The sequence below is a fragment of the Phocoena sinus genome, chromosome 11, assembly GCF_008692025.1.
Source record: "Phocoena sinus isolate mPhoSin1 chromosome 11, mPhoSin1.pri, whole genome shotgun sequence".
NCBI classification, from domain to species: Eukaryota; Metazoa; Chordata; class Mammalia; order Artiodactyla; family Phocoenidae; genus Phocoena; species Phocoena sinus.
In genome coordinates, this window is record NC_045773.1 from 21,324,117 (window position 1) to 21,348,281 (window position 24,165).

Genomic DNA, 24,165 nt, shown 5'->3' on the forward strand with positions numbered 1-24,165 from the left:
TGAGTTACTTAGTACTATTGTGTACATTACTAAATTGTAAAAGTTTCAATGTGCAAATTTTTGCAGAAGTTAGATAAAATCATCAGAAGGTCATAACTTCTCAAGGGCAGAGTTTAAATCTGGCTATAAATAATTCCTTTATGGCATGGTTCCTTGCAGTGTGGTAAAATAATTAAGTGTAGGGGAAACAGGTGAGGTAAATAACCACATTAGGAAGAGTGTATTTAGAATAGTGGGGTCTGTGACATATTGAAGTGAAAATTATTAGTCAGAAGTGGCAACTGCTGCAGCTGACTGTTGCATGTTGGTGTACATATTTTTCAAAATCAGCTGGATGTCTGGATTTTTCTGTGAAATCTGGTTTTTAAATGTTGGTAGAATTTTAATATTATGGGGGCCAAACCAAACAGCTGCTGACTAGATTAGGAAGGCCACCAATTTGATTTGTTTGAAGAGCACATGCAAAAAAGTTGTATTTTAAATAATATGCACAGTACATATTAAGAGTAATAGTTTTAATGCTTCCCAGGTTTGTTTTGACTGAGGCCGACAGTGGACCTGTATCTTAAAGGGGAGATTGTGCCCTTGTCCTGATTTCTCGTTACTGTGGAAGACGGCTTTTTACTTGCTTGCATCAGATGGGCTGGATCAGGTCCTTTCATACGATGCCCGGTAGTTTTAGACAGACCCAAACCCAGAGTTCCTTCCTAAGGCCAAGTTGACACATAACTGATTAACAGAGGAGACGCTAAGTAAGAGAAACGCAAGACCCAAACTTCCCTGTTCAATTATTGCTGGCAAGGCTCTAGCTCTTAATACAAGAGCTATTTTCCAGGAAGGAACTCATTTCAGAACTCGCATATTCCTCCCGGAGGAATCAGCCCCTGCTGATATAGCCACAGAATTCCTCCCAGGGCTGACAGTCGCCGCACTACGTCTGGAATCAGTTTCGATAGGAACCGTTCCGCGTTCCTCCATAACTACGGGCAATCCTGGACCCCAGGAAGTGACGTCAATGTTCTTCGGTTCTTCCGTCTACCGGCGGAACTTTGGGCTCCGGGACTTGCCGGTTGTGTACGTGGAAGCAGCCAGCGCCTGCGCAGTCTGAGCCTTTCGTTTCATGTGAGGAAAACGCTGAGGGTAACGTCTCCGGCTTGGGGAAGACCTGCGGGGTCATGGCTCCCCGCTGACAGGGCCCGCCGAGTGGAGAAGGGGGCGAGGCTCTCCGTGGACCCTCCGCCGGGTCTGCGGCAGTCGACTTGTCCCGCGGCCTTACAGTTCGGTGCTGCCGCCGCCGCCGCCGCCGCCGCCGCCGCTGGCGGCGGCTGAGGAGGGGATATGAGCTGGTTCAACGCCTCCCAGCTCTCCAGCTTCGCCAAGCAGGCCCTGTCTCAGGCCCAGAAGTCCATCGACAGGGTCCTGGACATCCAGGAAGAGGAGCCGAGCGCCTGGGCCGAGACCATTCCGTACGGAGAGCCGGGTAAGGGCGCGAGCGGCGGCGTCACTGCGCTCCCGCGGGCTTCTTTTCCGAGACCGACAGGTGAAGCGGCGGGGGTGGGGGAGTGGGGGCTCCCGCCTCGCTGAGCGACGGACTTAATGATCAAGTCCTGGTCCCCAGCCCGGCCCCAAACCCTGCTCTGGCCTCTCAGTTGATCTTTGCTCTAGTCCCGAGGGAGAACCCAGCCCTGGGTCCTTCCTTGCCCGTGGCCCCGGGTGGGGACTGACGGGGACCTGATTCGGTGGTCGTGGCCCCGCGCCCTCCCTCCACGTCGACCGCATCACAGGCCCTCGAACCCGGGCCGGCTGCGCGCTCGGGACGCTGTCCGAGCCCAGTATCGGAATCAGTCCGCGGGGACGGGAAGAACAGTCGCGAACACTTAGCGGGTGCTGCGCGCCTCCTGGGTTCTGTATGGCCGTCTCTCCTGAAACAGCTCCTCGAGTTCTGGCGCTGCCCTCCGTGGTGCAGAGACGGCGCGGCCCGTTCCTCTGGGCCACTCCTCCCGCGGGAGGGTCTGGGGGGGGCGCGGCCCAGCCTCCAATAGTCTCGTCTCTCTTTCTCAAGAGTCCCTGGGCTTCACTTTTCAGGGATCTTCAGCTGCTTTTAGCTCTAAGTCTAAGCAACAGTTTCTCCTTTTTGGTGTGTGGGGTGCAGATTGGCCCGACTTTGGGGTTGTGAATCTCTGGGAGAAAGAATAAGTTATTCCTGACTACTCCTTTCTGGTTTCTTTTCCTCATTTTATGTCTTTGAGAAGTCAGGACCTAAATTTGAGGTGCATCGTTTTAAGATATTTTGGCTCATGTGTTTATGTCACCATCCTGTTACTTTTTCCAAGATGTTATAGGATCTTGGTGGAAGGAGCTCCACTTCCTTTTTTCAGGCTACCGTTTTGAATGTCTTAACTGTAAAAGAGACAGAATATAAGTTGTAAATGTAAGGATACTCCTTTTATGAAATCTGGGGCTCGAATCCTGCTCTATAATTCTTTTTTTTTTAAAATAAGTTATCCAGAATAGACTTAGGTTTTAGTGAAATGCCATAAATGTTGACTGATCACCTATGTTTTACGTCGCCGTCACTCAGAGATGACCAGTTTTCATAATGGAGTGATTTAAGTGGATATCACATAACCCTGCGATTTATATAAAACTTTCTCCAACAGGCAAATTTGACTTCTGTCATTCGTTGCCATGACAATAATTAATCAGCAGATTTTATTTTGTTTGTTCCTTTGTGTCTTATTTTGTTTTTCTCCCTTTTTCCACCGTTCTGGTATACTGAACAAATGGATGTAAAACTGTATCCCCAAGCTAAAATTGCCTAGTTATCTCCGAAGTCATATTAAAGGATAGAATTTAGTGTTGGGCTTGTTAGCTTTTAGGAGCTTTTAGGTACTTGTGCTCTGCCCACCAGCTTTTAAGTGTTTGGGGTTTGTGATGATTCTGCTCAGCCACTTTTGAATTTAGAAATGGAAGAAATTTTTTTAAAGAAATGCTTTAAGTATTTTAGCAAATATGCCATTTTTTGTTTATCATCGGGTTTTTCAGTAACATATTATTTGTATGACTGATAGAATTACCTTTTTTGCTCAGAAAATGGTTATTTTCTCCCTAGTGCTTTAAAAAAAAATCCTAGTGTAAACTGCTATCTTTGTCAAAAAGCAATAATTGAAAAAAAATGTGCATTTTTGAAATTCATATGACCTTCTATAATTGCTAACATAATTTGGAATTTAGCGAGAGAACAAAACTTTCTCAGAGTAGGTTTGGAGAGTGGGACTTGGAGACAGGGCTTGTCATTAAGTGGATGAAAATGAATTTGCCCTTTAGAAGTTACTGTTCCCATCAGTTTACTTTGATCTTTGAAAAAGGACATTTGTCACCAGTATTTTGGGTTCAGTTTTTGAGTGTTGCCATCTGTCTAGCTGATAACTATGTTTTATCATTGATATTACAAGAATAAAATTAATATGGAACTAATTGTATAGAAGGTAGATTCTATTTGCCATGACTACACATGAACTGTAAGTGAAGATACTGCCCATTATTATGAGATGCATCATATGTATCTTGGACTTAGCATTGGTTATTAACACATACCATTACTTCATTAATTTGTTGTAGGAGGGAATAACATACTTGCTTCTGGTAGGCCAGCTTCAATCTAGTCTTTCAGCTTTGCTCCTAGGTCCTCTTGGCAGATGCACACCAGTTTTCCTTTTTAAGGCCCAAAGTTAAACGATGAACTAATTAATTACGTAGTAAGCAAGGACTTCAACATGTCCAAATTACGGGTTGTATTCTGTAGGGTTTTAAAAAAAACGTTTATATTGACTTACAGTAATGAGTGTAATTTAAATGCTTTATATATAGGTATATTTTTTTCTTTTTTAATATATATATATTTTTTGTCAAAGGAATAAGTCCCCCTGTCAGTGGAGGATGGGATACTTCAACCTGGGGGTTAAAATCCAACACTGAACCTCAGAATCAACCGGTAGCCTCTCCTAAAGCAATTACAAAGCCAGTTCGAAGAACTGTGGTAGATGAATCTGAAAATTTCTTCAGTGCCTTTCTCTCTCCCACCGATGTCCAGACCATTCAGAAGAGTCCAGTGGTATCAAAACCACCAGCTAAATCACAGCGACCAGAAGAAGAAGTGAAAAGCACCTTACAGGAGTCCTTGCACGCTGGACAGTCAAGAACAACTGAAGCCGCTGAGTCGAAAGTAGAAGACTCTCCTCCATTTGTATCGGGGGAAACTCTGGCAGCCAGTACTGTGTCTCCTAAAACTGAGGGCAAGCATGAAGAAACTCTTAATAAAGAATCTGATACAAAGGTGTCAGCAGTACATTTGAAAGTATCTGAAAGTATAATTCATGTGAAAACAACTAGGGAAAATGTATCTAATATGCCTACACAGCCTCTCACAGCGGAAACAAAGGACATGGCTTTGGAACCTAAGGAGCAAAAACATGAAGACAGACAGAGCAATACACCTTCTCCTCCCGTTAGTACCTTCTCATCAGGTACTTCTACCACTAGTGATATTGAAGTTTTAGATCATGAAAGTGTAATAAGTGAGAGCTCAGCAAGCTCGAGACAAGAGACTACAGATTCAAAATCAAGTCTGCACTTGATGCAGACATCCTTTCAGCTTCTCTCAGCATCTGCTTGTCCTGAATATAATCGTTTAGATGATTTCCAAAAACTCACTGAGAGTTGCTGCTCATCTGATGCTTTTGAAAGAATAGACTCGTTTAGTGTACAGTCATTAGATAGCCGTAGTGTAAGCGAAATCAATTCAGATGATGAATTGTCAGGCAAGGGGTATGCTTTAGTACCTATTATAGTTAATTCTTCAACTCCAAAGGCTAAAACAGTTGAATCTGTTGAAGGAAAACCTGAAGAAGCAAATGAAACATTAATTATGCCCACTGAAGAAACAGAAATGGAAGAAAGTGGACGAAGTGCAACTCCTGTTAACTGTGAACAGCCTGATATCTTGGTTTCTTCTACACCAGTAAATGAAGGGCATACTGTCCTAGACAAGGTGGCTGACCAGCCCGAAGTTCCTGAAAGTGAGCCAGAAGCACTTTCTGAGAAGGAAGATGTATTCAAGGTAACTATAGGAAGTAGAAGGGGATTTTTTGATGTGCTTTTCAGAGATTAAATCATTGGTTTATTTTTAATATTCCGTGATGCCTAATGGTTTGTACTGATTAAAAAAGACAGGCATTTTGCATTTAAGTATGGTGTTAAGGATCTTAAACTTGAAGAATTATTGATGCTAAATTATTTGAAATTTCTCGAAGACAAGTATGGTAGCATAAGTTGATAGTTCAGTATAACTAAGCATAAAAAAGTTTCCATCTTAGGCCTTTACTGTTGAGTCCTTATCACCTTAATATTCTCTTTTGCTGGACTCATTAATTTATTAGTTTGCAAGGGACTGTCTTCTTATGTAAACAGATACCTTCACCTCTTTTGCAGATAAGGTGCTCAAACAAATCTAAATATTATATAATTTTTCTTATATCAAAAATATTTTGCATGTTCACATTATTTGTAGCAAATCTTGAATGAAAAATTTGGTCTCAGATCATTGATGTTTCTCTGTTGTTATTAATTGCTTGTTCGTTTTTTACGTTGGTTTTGATATTTCCTACTGATAGCTATCTTAAATGAATAAGAAAGGGAAATGTCCAAGGATCAAAAGTGTTGTTTAGGAATGACAAATTGCTTTCACCTAATATGTAAAAAAGGAAAGTGGTGTAAATTCTTTAAGTCACAGTTTTCGTTTTTCCTATGAATTTTAGGTGTAGAAATTGAGTTGGATCTGCCATCTTTAATAGACTCTTCTGAGATACAGGATATCTTGAAGAAATGTCCTCTAAGTGTCATGTATTGAATTATTTAAAGTAAAAAAAGTGCCAGATTCTGTTACCTAGGTTTAATATTATTCACAAACAAAATGCCATGCTCTAGCTATAATAGCAGTTTGAATTCCTAGAAACCAACACTATTTATTATTAATAATATATTTTTGAACCATTGTTAGAAGGTAAGTGATTTCTAAGTTAATCTAGACCTAAATCAGGTAAGACTTTATTTATTTATTTTTTAGTACAAAAGGCACCATTCCTCCCCTCATGCACAAGTGTATCACTGCTTCAGCAGGACCTAAGGAATAAGATAGTCTAACCATCCCTTTTTGCTTAGCTTTATACTAATATATTCTGGAGATTTAAAAATTATATGCCTATCGATTTTCTAAAGTTAATTTCATTTTTTAAATGCAATGTATCATGCTAAAAATGTTGCATGTTACATGTTTGGGTTGAAGAATAATATGGAGAAACAAACACTTGTATATCCAGTACCCAGATAAGATAGAGAACATTAGTAGAAGCTTTGAAGCCCCTCTTTGATCTTTTTGATTGCATCTCATCTCCCTTCCTTTTTTAGTGGTCATGTACACTCTTCCCACATTTTTGCTATTGCAAACGAATTGCTGTAAATGTTTTCTCCTCTGAGGTACACCTAAAAGTAGAATTTTCTACATGAAGGGGCATGTAGATCTTTAACTAGATATTGCTTAACTGTTTTCCAAAGCGTTTTACCAAACTACCAACTAGGTGGTTGTAGTACTAATTTATACCCTCCTACCCACTCCGTGTGAGTTCTTGCTGTTCTATGTCTGCTGTGTTCCCAGTTTTGTTTTTAATTCTTTTTATGAGATAATGCTGTTTTATTAATTGCAGTGATTTGGCGGCCTTTACTTTTTCACCTGCATGTAAAAATGGTCTTTTAAAGTTGAATGTTGGACTTTTGTGTATTCTTCTTATCCAGACAGTTGAATTTCTGAATGAGAAACTGGATAAAAGGGAAGCTCAGTTATTATCTCTTAGTAAAGAAAAAGCACTTCTAGAAGAAGCTTATGATAATCTGAAAGAGTAAGTACTTTACAAATGTGAGTAATTTTACACATTTTGTAGTGGTCCATACACTTGGTTATTACTTAAGAATGTTTTTTAAGTTAAAATGTTTTATATTTTAACTTGTTTATAATTATTGAGAATTGAATGGTATTTCCATTCCACCCTTAGAGATTACTTTTCTCCTCAAATTATCTTACTCTTTTACCACTGGCACTGAAGAGAGGTGTTTTGCAAAACAAAAACAAAAAAACCTCTTCCCTTTTGTTATTAATAATCTATTAGTATTAGAGATTTAAAAGGTATATTTAGAGAAAACTGAGATTATAGTTTAAAAAAATACTGAGTACTAGTTTGCTTTAAGGAGCTGATTAGTAAAATGTGACACAATTAAGATTTAACAGTGAAAAGTTTTAGTTACCTTTTTGTAATTTTTACACATCATGTATTGGTGACATTTTCAATTTCTAATGGGTTTTCTTTGAAGTGTTTTAAAATAAATTAAGCAGGTAATTTTTCTCTTAAAAGTTAACAGGCCTAAAATTAATCTATTTTAGTAAAGTGTATGTTGAAGAGAATGTTAGTTTTTTTTTTGCAAACTGAACTCAGCTGTTAACTTTAGAATATATAAACAAGTATTTTCAGTCTCAGTATTATTTTAAATTTAGTGAAATGATCAGAGTGAAAGAAGAGAGCAGCAGCATTTCTTCCTTGAAAGATGAGTTTACTCAAAGAATTGCAGAAGCAGAAAAGAAAGTTCAGCTAGCCTGCAAAGAGAGAGATGCTGCTAAAAAGGTAATGGAAGTTTAAAATAATACTAAATAAACTCTACAGAGACATATTTTTTTGAGGAATGCATTATTATTTTGGTATGGGAAAAAAGAAGTAAGATTAAAAAGGATACCATGTAGTATATTAACACTTAAATTTTAGATTTTTCGCACCTCTAGGATTACAGACTTTTGATACTTTGAAAAAAATCTAAGCCAGTATTTGTATAATTTATGTGTAAGTCCTTGCAAGATATATAGCAAGGATCTTGGGAATAATTTTTATAAATGATAAGTCCATCAAAATAAAAATAAATAACACTTAAATCTAAATGGCACTCTATAAATTTTAAAAATCACCATTACTCTCATTTGTTATTTTTCCCTTCTGCTTCAAAAATATATATATACACACACACACACACACACACACACACACACACACACACACACACACACACATATATATATATACTCCTTCAAGTCAAAGTAATTTTAAAATAAAAATTCCTAATGATTAGTGACATTGAATATTAGCATAAAATGTTGATTTATCCTAATGTAGGATTTCTCAACCTCAGCACTACTGACATTTTGGGCTGGATAATTTTATATTGTATGGGACTGTCCTGTGCATTGTAGGGTATTTACCAGCATCCCAGGCCCCTACCTACAAGAAGCCAGTATCACCCTTCCCTCCTCAACCCCAACCTAATCCCCCCTCGGTTGTGATAATTGAAAATGTTGCCACACATTGCCAAATGTCCCCTTGGGGGCAAAATTGCTCCTGATTGGGAACTATTTGTTCTAATTCTTATAATTTGGAACAGTTGGCTGTTTCAGATATTGGTAACCAATTAAGGTTAGTAATTATTGCTTGTATCCCACGTATTATAGCATTTCTCAGTATATGCCCTTCTGAGGTTGTTTTCTCCCTTCTTGATGAATGTCAATGTTAATATTTATAATTTTTCTCTATATATTCTTACAGAAAAGAAATATGATATACTTCTATCTGCTTGGTTGCTTTAATTAGCAACTTTAATTAGTATCATTTTAGACACTAATAATAACCTGAGACTATCTAACCAACTTAACTCTTCGTGTTCTTGCTCTATTCCATCTGAATACAGTACAAAAAGTAGATTTTAAGTAATGTTTGTCTTCTATAGTACACTTTGAATTATAGATCTAAAATAGATCTAAACCATTAATTATAGCTGGAAAAAACTTGGGTCCTACGTTTTAACACATTTTATGTGTACAGCCATGTATGAACCCCCTACTTAGGATCCATAGGAAATTCAAAGGTGAATTTAATTACCTTAAGTGAAGAGTTTGCTTTTCTACTGTTGGGAGACAAATAATGTCAACAAATGTATAGTAGTAGGCAGTTGAATAAGCACTTTGAAATGGTATCATGGAGGATGAATTCTGATCAGAGGAACTGAGGAAGATTTCATGGAAGACATGACATTCTTAACTGGACCTTGATGGATGAAATTTTGACGGTTGGAAATGGACATCAATGTTGTGGGTAGTTCAGAGCATGGGCTTTAAAGATTCACAGGCCTGGGTTTAAGTTATAACTCTACGACTTTATAGCTCTCTGACCTTCAGAGTTTACTCAAGGTTTCTTAGTCTTAGTTTTCTTATTTGTGTAGTTGAATAGTACAAGTGCCTCCCTCCCAGGATTGTTGTAAGGATTAAATGATAATGGATACAAAGCATGGTTTAAATACCTAATAAATGTTAGTTTATTTTAGCTATTTTTAGTTTCAGAGCATTATAAAAACCAAGTTTAAAATCATAGGACACTTTTCATATCACCATACTTCTCCATTGTAGTTTTAAAAGATAAAATATCTTAACATGTTTCTGCTGAATCTCTGCTTTATTAAAGTCGATCGAACCTTATGAAATTATGTTTTTTCTCTCAGTTCACAACATGTTTATAAGTGCAGTGAGTGTCAGATGAGGAAAAGGAATACAGTGAAAAATGGAGATATACTAATTGAATGTTTCAAAAATAATGCTTAACCTGTAGAAAATATGCGTAGAGATACTCAAAAAGAGTATATTGTAAGTTAACTTCTTCTCATTTCCATTTCCATATTAAAACCTGTTTATGTCTGAATTCAGGTCTATGTCATTTTCAAAGTTGTTCACTTTTAATTAACCAAGGTAATATAAACTCAGGTTAACAGTACAAAACTTATGGATTCTTATTGAGAATGTGAGTATTTGGATATGGAAAAAAATTGAAAAATATGCCCAGAATGAGAGTAATGCTTTATGTTACTCATATTCCTTCTTTTTTAATTAGGAAATCAAAAGTATAAAAGAAGAACTTGCTACTAGACTAAATAGTAGTGAAACGGCAGACCTTTTGAAAGAGAAAGATGAGCAGATCCGAGGGTTAATGGAAGAAGGTACGTAAAATATTTAGTTGGTTATGAAAAATATTGTGAGAACAGGAAGATACCACGTGACTAGCTGCTGCTTCCTAATGAAAAAATACTGGAAGCAAGAACGGTTTGGACTTAAACCTCAGAAATGGTAGGCAACAATTCATGGAAGAATGGGGAGCAAGATGTAGAGAGGTAGAGGTATAATGTATGTAGCTTTTTGTTTCTAGGGAGGTAAAAAAGTAACTCCTTGAGAAATAGAATTTTGTGCTTCCCTAAGAAAGCTTCTAACAGGTTTTAGAGCCCTCTTTTAAACCAAGATATTTGAAAGTTATAATTCTGGAGTTTATATAGTATCTGAATCTCTAGCTTGGGTACTATGTGCTATCATTTTATTGTTCTGGCATTTGATAGTGAATTTTTTCTCACATTCATGTTTTAATTTTTTAGTTATTAAGTACTTTCTCTATGAAAAGATTCATAAATAACAGGGTTATGAAAATTAAAGATTCTTCATGAGATAAAACATTACAGTTGGACATTGAATTAATTTCTTTCTGTAATGTCATAGGAAAGAAGGTAGTTTTGGAAAGGATGGTTAAATAAATTTTTCTTTTTCTTAAAGTTTTTTAGTTATAAGAGTAATGCTTGCTACTTGCAGAAAATTTTGAAGTTATAGGAAGTATATGAAGAAATAAAAAATAGATCATAATTCAATTTTATAAGGAAATATTAATTTCTTCTAGTTCCTTTTTAATGCATTTTATTACATTTTTAAACATAATTAAGATCATACATCTAATTTGCAGTGTTCTTTCTTTTATATTTCCCTATGCTGTTAAATGTTTTGATACCATTATTAATGGCTGTGTTAAAGTCCATTATATGGATATACTATAATTTGTTTTACTCTTCCTAAGGTTATACATTTATTTCTAAAATGTTAATATTACAAATAGTAGTGGGATGAACATTTCTGTACTTAAATCACTGCACTTAAGTGAATTTCCAGAGTAAGTGTTTGAGGACAATTGGAAATAATCACTTCATTTGAAAAAGTTAGTTTTACCCAATTTTTCTTTTTCATTTATTCAGCTAATATTTAACAGTTAATATGTCAGATATTGTGTTTGATATAGTAATAAATATGACACATTCCCTGTCCTTTAGGAACTTATAGTTTAATGAGAGGGAAATATAGGTACACAGATAATTATAAAGCAATCTTAGCACTAAAATACATGAAACACATAATTGTATCTCAAGACATCTTGCAGTCAGATACTGTCTTGTGTTACAACATTAGAGACTGAGGGGACAGCTAAGTACATGGTTTCATAATTTAAAAAATTATTAAGAATATTAATATCAAATTTCACTTCGTTGGAATTTACTAATTTAATCAGGGAGTGAGCTGATGTTTTCTTTTGCTTAATGAACTTCTTTATAGAGAAAATAGAATGATTTCATCTATGGGTATATTCACATACTGCTTCTGTATACCCTAAAAGTATTTTTTAACTCAGAGCTGAAGAGCTGAAAGTCTCAAAGCTGAGAGTGCGTTACAGTGAGTAACTGATTACTTCATTACCTAGAGTCATCAACTGTTAACATCTAGCCACACCTCCTCCGTATCTCTCTGCAACGCATATACTACCCTTTTGCCAAACCACTTGAAAGTAGGTGACAGATATCATTCCACTCCTAAATTCTTTTTTTATCCAGCTTTTTTGAGGTATAATTGAGAAATAAAAGTTGTATGTATTTAAGGAGTACAATGTGATTTTTTATATATGTATATATTATGAAATGATTACCACAATCAAGCTAATTAATGTATCAGTCACTTCACACACTTTGTGTCTGTGATGAGAACACTTTTAAGATCTACTCTTCTTAGCAAGTTATAGGTGTACCATACAGTGTTATTAACTTTAGCCATTATGCTGTAAATTAGACCTGTAGAACATATTCATCTTACATAATTGAAACTTTGTACTCCTTGACCAACATCTCCCCATTTCCGCCACCCACTAGCCCTTGGTAACCACCATTCTGTTCTCTGCTTCTACAAATTCAACTTTTTTATATTCCACATATAAATGAGATCATGCCATGTTTGTGTCTGGTTTATTTCATCCTCTAGGTTCATCCATGTTTTCACAAATGGCAAGATTTTTTTTTAAGCTAAATAATATTTTATTTATATCTATATCTATATTTATATCTTACCTATCTATCTATCTATCTATCTATATAGATCTCTCTATCTGTATCGCATTTTCTTTATCCATTTATCCATCGACGGAAACTTAGATTGTTTCCATACCTGGGCTATTGTAAATAAGGCTGCAGAGAACAGGGGTGCAGATATCTCTTTGAGATACTGATTTCATTACTTTTGGATATATATATTCAGAAGTGGGATCAGTGGATCATATGATAGTTCTATTTTTAATTTTTTGAGGAGTCTTCATACTGTTATCCATAGTGGCTGTACCAATTTACATTGCCAACACTAATACACAAGGGTTCTCTTCACATCCTCTCCAGTATTTATCTTTTGTCTTTTTGATAATGGCTGTCCCAACAGGTGTGAGGTGACATCTCATTTTAGTGTTGATTTGCATTTCCCTGATGGTTAGTGGTGTTGAGCACCTTTTTGTATACCTGTTGCCCATTTGTATGCCTTTTTTGGGAAATGCCTATTCATGTCTTTAGCCCATTTTCAAAATTGGCTTAATTGTTTTTTTGCTATCAAGTTCTGTGATTTCTTACATATTTTGGTTATGAATCCCTTATTAGTGTGTAGTTTGCACATATTTTCTTCCATTCTTCATACTGTCTCTTCACTTTGTTGTTTCCTTTGCTGTGCAGTAGTTTTTTAGTTTGATGCAATCTCATATGTCTGTTTTTGCTTTTGTAGCCTATGCTTTTGGAATCATATCCAAAAAATAATTCCCAAGCCTTATGTCAGAAAGCTTTTCCCTTATGTTTTCTTCTAATAGTTTTACTGTTTCAGATCTTACATTTAAGTCTTCAATCTATTTTGAGTTGATTTTTGTATATGATGTGTGATGGGGTACCATTTCATTTTTCTGAATATGCATATCCCAATACCGTTTATTGATGAGACTGTCCTTTCCTCATTGTGTGTTCTTGGCATCCTTGTTGAAGATCACTTGTCTGTAAATACGTGGATTATTTCTGGGCTCTCCATTTTGTTCCATTGGCCTATATGTTTGTTTTTATGCCAGTACCACCATACTGTTGATTACTGTAGCTTAGTAATATGTTTTGAAATACGGATATGTGATACCTCCAGCTTTGTTCTTGCTCAGGTTTACTTCAGCTATTTGAGGTCTTTTGCAGTTCCATTTGACTTTTAGGGTTGTTGTTTCTATTTTTGTGAAAAATACTGTTGGAATTTTGATAGGAATTGCATTGAATCTGTAGTCTACTCCTCAGTTCTTCAGTCTGCATCTCTCAAGGACAAGTACACTTTTTTCTTGACGAGCACAACATCATAATCACATCTAAGAAAATCAGCATTAATTCAGAAGTGTATTCCAGCATGTATTGCATCATTTACCTCGTCTCTAAAAATAACTCTCATACCTGGTTATTTGTTCTGCCCCAAAATCCAATCAAAGTTTGTTCATTGCATTTGGCCATTATGTTCTTTTAGTCTTCCAGCAATCTAGGATATCTTTTTCATGATATCAAAGATTTTGTAGAGTCCAGTTGTCCCACTGAATGCCCCATGTTCAGGAATTTGTCACTTTCTTCATGATTAGATTCAGATCGGATTTCTAGTAAGAAATATAATAGGTGATATTGTGCACCTACCACTCCATCACATCAGTGGACTCATAATGTCAGGCTGTAGCACAATTAGTGATATCAAAACTGAATGTTTGGTTAAGATGGTGACCAGGTTTCTCTATTGTAAGAGCACATTTTTTTCCCTTTGTAATTTGTAATATGTGGGAGTGGTTCTTTAAGACTGTAAATATCCTGTTCCCACACCATCCTTCTACCTAGTAATTTTAGCATTCATGGCTTATGCTGTCCAAATCAGTTTAACATTGACTATTACAGCATTGTGATGTTTCAAATATTCTGTCATTTTATGTCACTGGTTAGTTAAAACATTCTATTCATATTCTTAGAGAATCATCATTATTTGAATTTATACTTTTTTGCCATTGCCAGGAGAAAAACTTTCAAAACAGCAGCTGCATAATTCTAACATCATTAAGAAATTAAGAGCTAAAGACAGAGAAAATGAAAATGTTATTGCAAAGCTGAACAAAAAAGTTAAAGACCTAGAAGAAGAGTTACAACATTTAAAACAGGTGAATATTAACCATTCTCTGCATATATATATTGTTATTACTTCCAATATGAACATATGGCCAGGGTTTATAAAACATTTGGGATGATTTATTGAGGTATATCGTTTGGGAAGAATTTTCCAAGCAATTTAATAGTGAATGTTGGGACTTCCCTGGCAATCCAGTGGTTAAGCTGCCACGCTTCCATTGCAGGGGGCGCCGGTTTGGTCCCCGGTCAGGGAACTAAGATATCACATACCCTGTGGTGTGGCCAAAAAAAAAAAAAGAAGTGAATGTTAAGATTCTTCTTCGTTATTATAATACTTGAGATTCGTGGAATGCAGTTATTTCCTGTGGTGTTTTTTATTGAAAAATACCTTTGTTTTTATAATATAGGTCCTTGATGGCAAAGAAGAGGTTGAGAAACAACACAGAGAAAATATTAAGAAACTAAATTCTGTGGTAGAACGCCAAGAGAAGGATCTTGGCCGACTTCAAGTAGACATGAATGAACTTGAAGAAAAGAACCGAAGTATTCAAGCTGCTCTTGATAGTGCATACAAGTAAGAAAATGAACAAATGTGTAACTCGTTTAAAATCAGTTATCAGAACAGGATGTTGAAGAAACACTTTTTCCATTATCTGATCACTAGTAACGTTTATAAACTTACCTATATATGAACTTGTGACTGGTTAAAGCAAATTCGACAGAGAGTCCTCACTGTAGTCACTGCTTATTGTGTGGTGAACTCTTCCTCATTTTGTAGATCTCATGGAAATCTACCTGGAAACTTCATTAATATGGCCATGTAATTAACTATATTATTTTAACTTAAAAATCATCTATTTAATTTTTTAAGAGAACTTACTGATCTCCACAAAGCCAATGCTGCAAAGGATAGTGAGGCCCAGGAAGCTGCTCTAAGTCGTGAAATGAGAGCTAAAGAAGAACTTTCTGCAGCACTGGAGAAGGCCCAAGAAGAAGCCCGTCAGCAGCAAGAAACATTAGTGATTCAAGTAAGCATTAGATGAAAAATTAGTCTTCAAAATCTTTGTTTGTGCTTCTGCAAAATAAAGAATCTGTTAATTTGAATCAAACCTTATGTAGTGGCACATGTGTTACATTTTCTTTGTAATCCTGTTGGGCTCATTTTCTAAGAGTACTGGATTGTGCCAAGCTTAATCAATTGTGTGTTTTCTTAAACTGTTGTTAAAGTGATGCCTACATTATACCCGTATTGCTTACGTTTTGGGGGGAATTTCAGACTTATTTGAGAACACTATGAAATCTAGGGATGTTCTTACCAGGGAAATGCACGAATGCAGATAAATACTAAACATTGCATATAATTTCAGGAGAATCTGTTTAACTCCTGAGCTTATTCATAGCATCTGTGGGAGTCCATGGACCTCAAATGAAGGAAGAAAACCAACATTTGTCAGGCTTTGTCTTATAAAATCATCATTTGATAGATATTTGGGTTATTTACACTTGTAAATTTTACTTATTTATTTTTATTGAGGTGTAGTTGATTGATGTACAATATTATGTAAATTTCAGGTGTACAACATAGTAATTCACAATTTTTAAAGGTTATACACCATTTTTAGTTATTATCAAATATTGGCTATATTCCCTGTGTTGTACAATATATCCTTGTAGCTTATTTATTTTATACATAGTAGTTTGTACCTCTTAGTCCCCTATTTCTAATTTTCTCCTCCCCACTTCTCTCTTCCCTCTGATAACGACTAGTTCTTTAAATCTGAGTCTGTATCTTTTTTGTTATATTTACTAGTTTGACAATTTTTTAGATTCCACATATAAATGATATTACACAGTATTTGTTGTTCTCTGACTTATGTTACTAATCATCCATGTGGTTGCACATGGCAAAATTTGAGTCTTTTTTATGGCTGAGTAATATTCCACTACATATATACCACATACTATGTATGTATACACACACACACCATATATATATATATATATATATATATGTATATATATGTATATATATATGTATATGTATGTATATATCTCCATTCATCTGTTGATGGACACTTAGGTTGCTTCCATATCTTGGCTATTGTAAATAATACTGCTGTGCACATTGGGGTGCCTGTATCTTTTCAAATTAGTGTTTTCATTTCCTTTGGATATATACCCAGAAGTCTTTACACTTTTTGGTTATTATGGATAATGCTGCTATAAACATTAATTTACAAATTTTTGTGTGAACACATATTTTAAATTCTCTTAGATATATACCCTTGGGTCGTATGGTAATCCTTTGTTTAACTTTTTCGGGAACTATCAAACTTTTCCACAGCTGCTGAACTATTTTATGTTCCCACCAACCATGTATGAGGGTTTCAGTTTCTCTACATTCTTGCCAGTATTTGTCATTGTCTTTTTTTTTTTTCATTATAGCCCTTTTAGGGGTGTAAAATGGTATCTGAGTGTGGTATTGATTTACATTCCCTTAATGATTAATGATGTTGAGCACCTTTTTATGTGCTTATTGACTATTTATGTATCTCCTTTGGAGATATTTATTTAAATGTTTAAATCCTTTGCCCATTTTTTATATTACCTTTTTATTGTTCATTTGTAAGAGTTCTTTATATATTCTGCATATTAGACCCTTATCAAATGTAGGATTTGCACATATTTTCTCCCATTCTGTAGGTTGTCTTTCACTTTCTTCATAGTGTCCTTTGATACACAAAAGTTCAATAAATTTTGATGAAGTCCAGCTTACCTATTTTTTCTTTTGTTGCTTGTGCTTTGGGCATCGCATTTAAGAAACTGTTGCCTAATTCAACATCATGCAGGTTTTCACGTGTTTCTTTCTACAGTTTTTATAGTCTTAGTTCTCACATTTAGATCTTTTACATGTGGATATCAAATTGTTCCAGCACTACTTGTTGAAAAGACTATTCTTCCCTCATTGACCTCAATGCACTTTTGATTTAATTTCACAGGGATATGTAAAGCATTTACATGATTCCAAAGTGTGAAAGCTGTATAACAAAATATATTAAGATAACATTTACTTCCAACTTAGCCCCTCCCTATTCCCTTTCTTTGCTTGTAAATAACCATTTTATTAGTGTTTCTATTTGTAAATGCAAGAAAACATACATACTTACATTTACTTATATACACCCCACGTATATATACATACCTACACGTATACACACATTTGTTTGTATCGCTCTCATCCTTCCTACATAAAATATAGTTTACTATTGATACTGTTTTACAGCTTGCTTTACTTACCTAATAAAACATCCTGGTGATCATTCCATGGTAGAGCATAGAGCTTTTTAAAAAATTCCTTTTTATAGTTCTATAGTATATCATCGTGTGAATATACCATTCAGTCAGTTCCTATTAATGGATGTTTGGGTTGTTTCCGATGTTTTGCTGTTGTAAATTACACCATGGTCCTTGTACTTCTGCCACTCCCTCACTGGGATAGATAAAAATATTAATATTTTAAATTAAAAGTACTCGAACGTAATAACAAAAAATTGGGGGAATGGGAGATAGTATATGGGGTTACCATTCAAAAAATCATCACCTTTTACAAGTCCTGCCAGTTTTGTGTATTAACTTCTTGTCCTTATCTTCATGTACATATTTTTTATAATTGATATATATATATATATAATTTTATAGTTTTTTCATTTAAGATTAAGCTGTACATTTCTGCATGGTTTTTATGTTCATTTTAATTTTTATTGGGTGTATTAATGCATCCACATTTACAAAAATAAATGACTGCTAATAGATATTAACAATATTTCTTGTTTCGTTTGTTTTTGTTAGTCTAGTAGCTCACAGTGTAGAGAACATCTTTGTATGTTTACAGATCTGCTTCCATAGAATAAATTCTCAGGACTAGGACGATCAGATGAAAGAATGTAAGAAGTTTGATGATTATGTTGCCATAACGCTTTCCAAAAAGGCTGTAGCAGTTTACAACCTGTGCAGCTGTGTATGAATATAGCAGCTAGATTTTATAGCTCATATATTAGCTCCTATCACATCCTGCATTAAACTGCGAACGTTTATGGATGCATTGTCTTTCCTCCTATATTGTATGGCAGTGGCTGGGCCTTGTACATACTTACATGCTTTGTGTGTGTGTGTGTGTGTGTGTGTGTGTGCGCACCTTATCGAGCTTTCCTAAGTACATATTGAATACATATGGCTCGGGGATTGCCTGAAGAATGGGATGTGGTAATCATACGTAAAAGCTCATTGGATAGTGAAGAGTATTATACACGAACAGTAAGTCAACACAATACAAAATATGTAGTTAGCAGGAAGTTATAGATAATATTGTGATATTGGTTGTGATAGTGTTGTTGGTTCTCCTAATACAGGTCGGGGACCTTAGGCTGGCACTGCAACGTGCAGAACAAGCAGCTGCCAGAAAAGAGGATTATTTACGTCATGAGATCAGTGAACTCCAGCAGGTACTGTCAGAGTTTCCCTAAACACAAATCTGAGATGCGTTTTTCAAGAAATACAAAATGACTCAGTGGGGTAATGTTCTTAGAGTTGAGAAGATTTCTCCCATACTTATCATTTGCTGTATTTTTGTGGCTTATGTGAATAAAACCAGAGTGGGCACCTTAAAAATGTATAAGAAAAGCCCTAATTTTGTTTTCTAGAAGATAATTTTATCATGATAGATATGTAGTATATTCAGTGTTGTTTTTTCATTTGTAATGGCCGATTTATTAATTATTATCAGTCTCTGATTACTGTGGGGCAGATGAGCAATGCCTAGTTTTTATGCTACTGCTCTGTTAATTTCAGTCAATGAACATGTACAGGAAAAGGGGGAGAAAATGCCCCTCAGACTGATCTTTCTGTTTTTATAAATACTTAGAAATATTTGGATGAGGAGGCAACTACTGGGAGGTTTGGATGATACTCTTTATTATCTTAAGGTATTCAAAGGCTGTCTTTATCTTAGAAATGCTCTGTAAGGCACTTATTTAGTTACTATGTTGCGCAACTTAACTGTAACTTAAGGATTGAGTAGTTAGAAAATAATTTAATAAAAAATCATTTTATCTTGGAGAAGTAGTTTTTCCCAGAAATCTCTCATAAAGTTTCTTTGCTAGCATTTTTAGTGTTTTTATTGCTGTCAGTAGTAATGACTTAAGAATGTCATGATTCAGAGACTCCAGGAAGCAGAGAATCGAAACCAAGAACTGAGTCAAAGTGTTTCATCAACAACAAGACCGTTACTTCGACAGATAGAAAATTTGCAAGCAACTCTAGGGTCCCAGACGTCATCATGGGAGAAGTTAGAGAAGAATCTTTCTGATAGACTTGGTAACTGCTTTAGTTCTTAAGCTCAATGTAGAAGCCCTTCCATCTTGTTTTAGAATTAGGGTAATGGTATGAAATTGAAATTCACTTGATCTCATGGTTTCATTTTGTGTCTAACTTGTGGATTTTTACCTCTTCTCCTCTTTTACATTTATTTTCTAATACCTTAATTGACTCTTTCAAAACATTCCTTACACGATGTGTCTGGTACTGTCTAAAATACTTCCATGTCATTCTTACGTTCATTTTTACAAACTGTTGTGCTCAACTGTTTTCTTGTCCATTGCTAAGTCTGACCTCATTCTAGCTTGTCTGCAGTAGTGTAGGAAGTAGAGATCAGGTATGATTCTAGTCAGTGGTAGAATTCCAAGAGCAGAGATAGGTCTAAGTTAGATTAAGGTCAAATTCTAGTAGACAGATGCTGTGGAGTCTTAAGGTTCCATATTTTGCTTCTTAACAGAAATGCTCTAGGTTGCCCTTCTGTGCTGTTAATAAAAAGAAAATTATTCTTCTAAGATACTTATTCAAGCACAGAATATGTACATATTAGATATCCCAGAAGCTAGCAAATGGTGAAAAATTCCTGTGTCCATTCTACGCCTAAAATTAACTGTAATTTGAGAGACATCATGGTGTAGTGATAAAAGCAGACGTGAATGGGTGTCAGGAGACTTGGACTCAGGGTTTTTATGTTTTTTTTTGAATCACCCAGTCAGACAGTCTGGAGCAAGACACTTACCTTCTCTGGACTACACCCTGAAAATCATGAGGGGTGAACTAGATTAGTTGCTTTCAAACATTATTCAGTAGGTCCCTTGTATGTCTTAGTGCTGGCTGTCATGGTGAGGGGGAAGCTTGATAAGTAAGCTGCTGGGCTCCCTCCAGGCTGTTTTAATGAAAGTAGTGCCTCCTTTATCTTTTTTTTTTGGCCCTTGTAGCTCCATGTAAGATTTTGTCTGGAAATAGATTTATCTGCTCAAAAAGAAAAATCACTGAACAGATGAACCTTCATATATTGTTTAATTTCTAGGTATTAATTTTAGGTCTATTATTTATCTTGGACCACTTTTTGAGACCCATTTGTTATGAAATATGTCATATTTGAAAATGACACCTTCTGAAACAAATATTTATTTAGCAATAAAATGAAAGCAAGAAGCCATTATTTTTGTGGCTTTTAAACTGGAGCCTACACAGCCTCAGGGATATGTGGTATTGTGCTGGAATGTAGGCAAAGCCACAGGACAAACGTACCGTATAATGCTATAAATAAGAGCATAGATACAGTATAGAACAGAATTTATAATGTAAAATAGAGATATTATTAGGTCTACTTTGGTGGGGAAAAAATATGAAAATTCTTGCCTTTGTTAAATCTCAGAATTTTATCCACTAGTCCTTTTTTTTAAATTGTAATTGTCAGTTGAGCTAACTGTAGATTCATATGCAGTTATAAGAAATGATATAGAATGGTCCCTTGCATGCTTTCCCCAATATCCATATGTTAACACTTTGCAAAATTATAGTAGAATATCACAATCAAGGTATTAACTTTGAAACAACCTTCTGATTTTATACTGATTTCCCCAGTTTTACTGGTACTTATTTGTGTATATATATGTATATGTGTCTATTGTGTATCAAGTTTTATACAAGTTTACCACTTGTGTAGGTTCATGTATCCATCACTACAGTCAAGATATTGAATAGTTCTAACACCACAAAGATCCCTCATTTTGCCCTTTAAAATCATACTTAGCACCCTCATGGCCCTCCCTCCCTGTCTCGAATCCCTGGCAGCCACTAATCCTCCACTTCTAAAATTTTGGAATTTCAAAATGTTATGTAAATGTGGAACTTCCCTTGCAGTCCAGTGGTTAAGACTCCGTGTTTCCATTGCAGGGGGCATGGGTTCGATCCCTGGTTGGGGAACTAAGATCCCACATGCCGCATGGCACTGCCAAAAAAAAAAAAAAAAAATTATGTAAATAGAATTTTATAACATGTGACATTTTGGGGATTGGCCTTTTTTGCTCAGTGTAATTTCTTGGAGATTCATACAAGTTCTTATGTGTATCAATGATTTAGTGTTTACGGCGGAGTGTTTTTCTTTTTTTAAAAAAATATTTATTTATTTACTTTGGCTGCACCGGGTCTTAGTCGCGGCGTGAGGGCTTCTTAGTTGCAGCATGTGGACTTAGTTCTGGCATGCAGACGCTTAGTTGCGGCATGCATGCGGGATCTAGTTCCCCGACTAGGAATCGAATCTGTGCCCCCTGCATTGGGAGCATGGAGTCTTACCCACTGGACTACCAGAGAAGTCCCTGCTGAGTGTTTTTCCATGTATGTAGCACATCTTGTTTAAACATGTACCTGACGAAGGATGTCTGGGCTGGATCTAGACTTTGTATGGATAAAGCTGCTGTGAACATTCATATACAGGTTTTACTGTGAACTTAAGTTTTCATTTCTCTGGATAAATGCCCAAGTGTGCATTTGCCAGGTTGTATGGGTAGTTGCATGTTTAGTTTTTTAAGAAAATGCCAAATTGTTTTCCAAAGTGGCTGTATCTATGAGAATAATCCAGTTTCTCTACATCCTTGCCAGCATTTTCTTTCAGTGTTGTCCCTATTTTTTCTTTTAGTCATTCAGACAGGTGTGTAGTGATGCCTTATTATGATTTTAATTCGCATTTTCCTCACGGAAGATGGTGAATGTCAGTTTATCTGCTTGTTTTCCATTTGTACGTCCTCTTCAGTGAAATGTTTGCCTTTTGCCCATTTTCTAATTGGAATGTCTGTATTTTCACTGGTGAGTTTTGAGCCTTCTTTATGTATTCTAGATGCTAGTCTTAGATAACATGGTTTGCATTTATTTCCTCCAAGTCTGTAGCTTGTATTTTCATCTTTTTCACATAGAACAAAAGTTTAAAATTTTGAAGAAGTCCGGTTTATCAGTTTTTCTCGTTATGGCTCATGCTCTTTGTGTCAAACCTAAGTACTCTTTGCCTATCCCTAGATCCTGAAGATTTCTTCTGTTTTTTTTCGAAAAGTTTTATAGTTTGTTTTTTTTTTTTTAGTTGAAGTATAGTTGACTTAAAATATTATATTAGTTTCCAGGTATACAACAGTAATTTGACATTTTTATAGATTATACTTCATATAAAGTTATGATAAAATATTGAATATATTCCCTGTGCTGTACATTACATCCTTGTAACTTTTCTATTTTATACGTGGTAGTTTGTACCTGTTAATCCCCTTCACCCGTTTTACTCCCTCCCCTCATTATATTTTGTTTTATAATTAAGTGTATGATCCATTTGAGTTAATTTTCATATGCTGTGTGAAGGTTAGTTTGAGGTTCTTCTTTTTTTTTTTCCCTTTGACTATCCAATTGACCCAGCACTGTTTTTTTTTTTTGTTTTTTTTTTTTGCGGTACGCGGGCCTCTCACTGCTGTGGCCTCTCTCACTGCGGAGCACAGGCTCCGGAGGCGTAGGCTCAGCGGCCATGGCTCACGGGCCCAGCCGCTCCGCGGCACGTGGGATCTTCCCAGACCGGGGCACGAACCCGCGTCCCCTGCATCGGCAGGCAGACTCCCAACCACTGCGCCACCAGGGAAGCCCCCAGCACTGTTTTTTGATTCACTACTCTGTTGATACATGACTCCACTTTCAAATTAAAATATTTTGGTGAAAAAAATGATAAAACACATATAAATTAAGATTTTTTTTGTCTCTGTAGGCAGGCCTGCCTTAGTCAATGAGTACTTACAGTTTTAAGTGTGGCTATTTGCATCATTAAAAGTTTGAAGTCAGAATCTACTTGTTATCTTGGCCTCTTGAATGTATGTATATGTGATTTTTCTTTTTTACCCTACAATCAGGTGAATCCCAGACCTTGTTGGCAGCAGCAGTTGAGAGAGAACGTGCGGCCACAGAGGAACTTCTTGCCAACAAAATTCAAATGTCTTCCATGGAGTCACAGAATTCTCTCTTAAGACAAGAAAATAGTAGATTTCAGGCCCAGCTAGAATCAGAGAAAAATAGGCTAAGAAAACTAGAGGATGAAAATAATAGGTGAGCATGTTTCTTGAGTGTTATTCTTGGTAGTTTCATGACATTTTAAAGCACTTTAAAAAAATGTGGTGTTGGTTTTTAGCTTCATTGCACTGAGAACTGAAAATACATATTTTTAGTGTTTAAAGTCAGAGTCATTAGTAATAGGATATTATACCAAGATACGACCGGGATTCATTGAACCTTGCATAGGCTTTCAAAATTGGGTGGCATGTTCTGAATGTATTTGCATTTTCCAGAGCAAAGATTCATTGCTTTAATTAGATTTTTTAAAGG

The 24,165-nt window shown here is 35.8% G+C and overlaps 1 protein-coding gene across 1 annotated transcript in view; it reads left to right on the forward strand.

The window, feature by feature from the left end:
* Positions 1–165: 165 nt before the first annotated feature.
* TMF1 (TATA element modulatory factor 1) overlaps positions 166–24,165 on the forward strand; it is a 30,118-nt gene continuing 6,118 nt past the window's right edge. Inside the window, exons 1-11 of the mRNA XM_032647416.1 lie at positions 166–1,480; positions 3,915–5,119; positions 6,850–6,953; positions 7,604–7,730; positions 10,032–10,137; positions 14,329–14,471; positions 14,847–15,013; positions 15,311–15,467; positions 18,849–18,941; positions 19,656–19,812; positions 23,697–23,889. Of these exons, the coding sequence (XP_032503307.1) occupies positions 1,339–1,480; positions 3,915–5,119; positions 6,850–6,953; positions 7,604–7,730; positions 10,032–10,137; positions 14,329–14,471; positions 14,847–15,013; positions 15,311–15,467; positions 18,849–18,941; positions 19,656–19,812; positions 23,697–23,889 (2,594 nt within the window). The 5' untranslated portion in view covers positions 166–1,338. The remainder of the gene's footprint in view (positions 1,481–3,914; positions 5,120–6,849; positions 6,954–7,603; positions 7,731–10,031; positions 10,138–14,328; positions 14,472–14,846; positions 15,014–15,310; positions 15,468–18,848; positions 18,942–19,655; positions 19,813–23,696; positions 23,890–24,165) is intronic.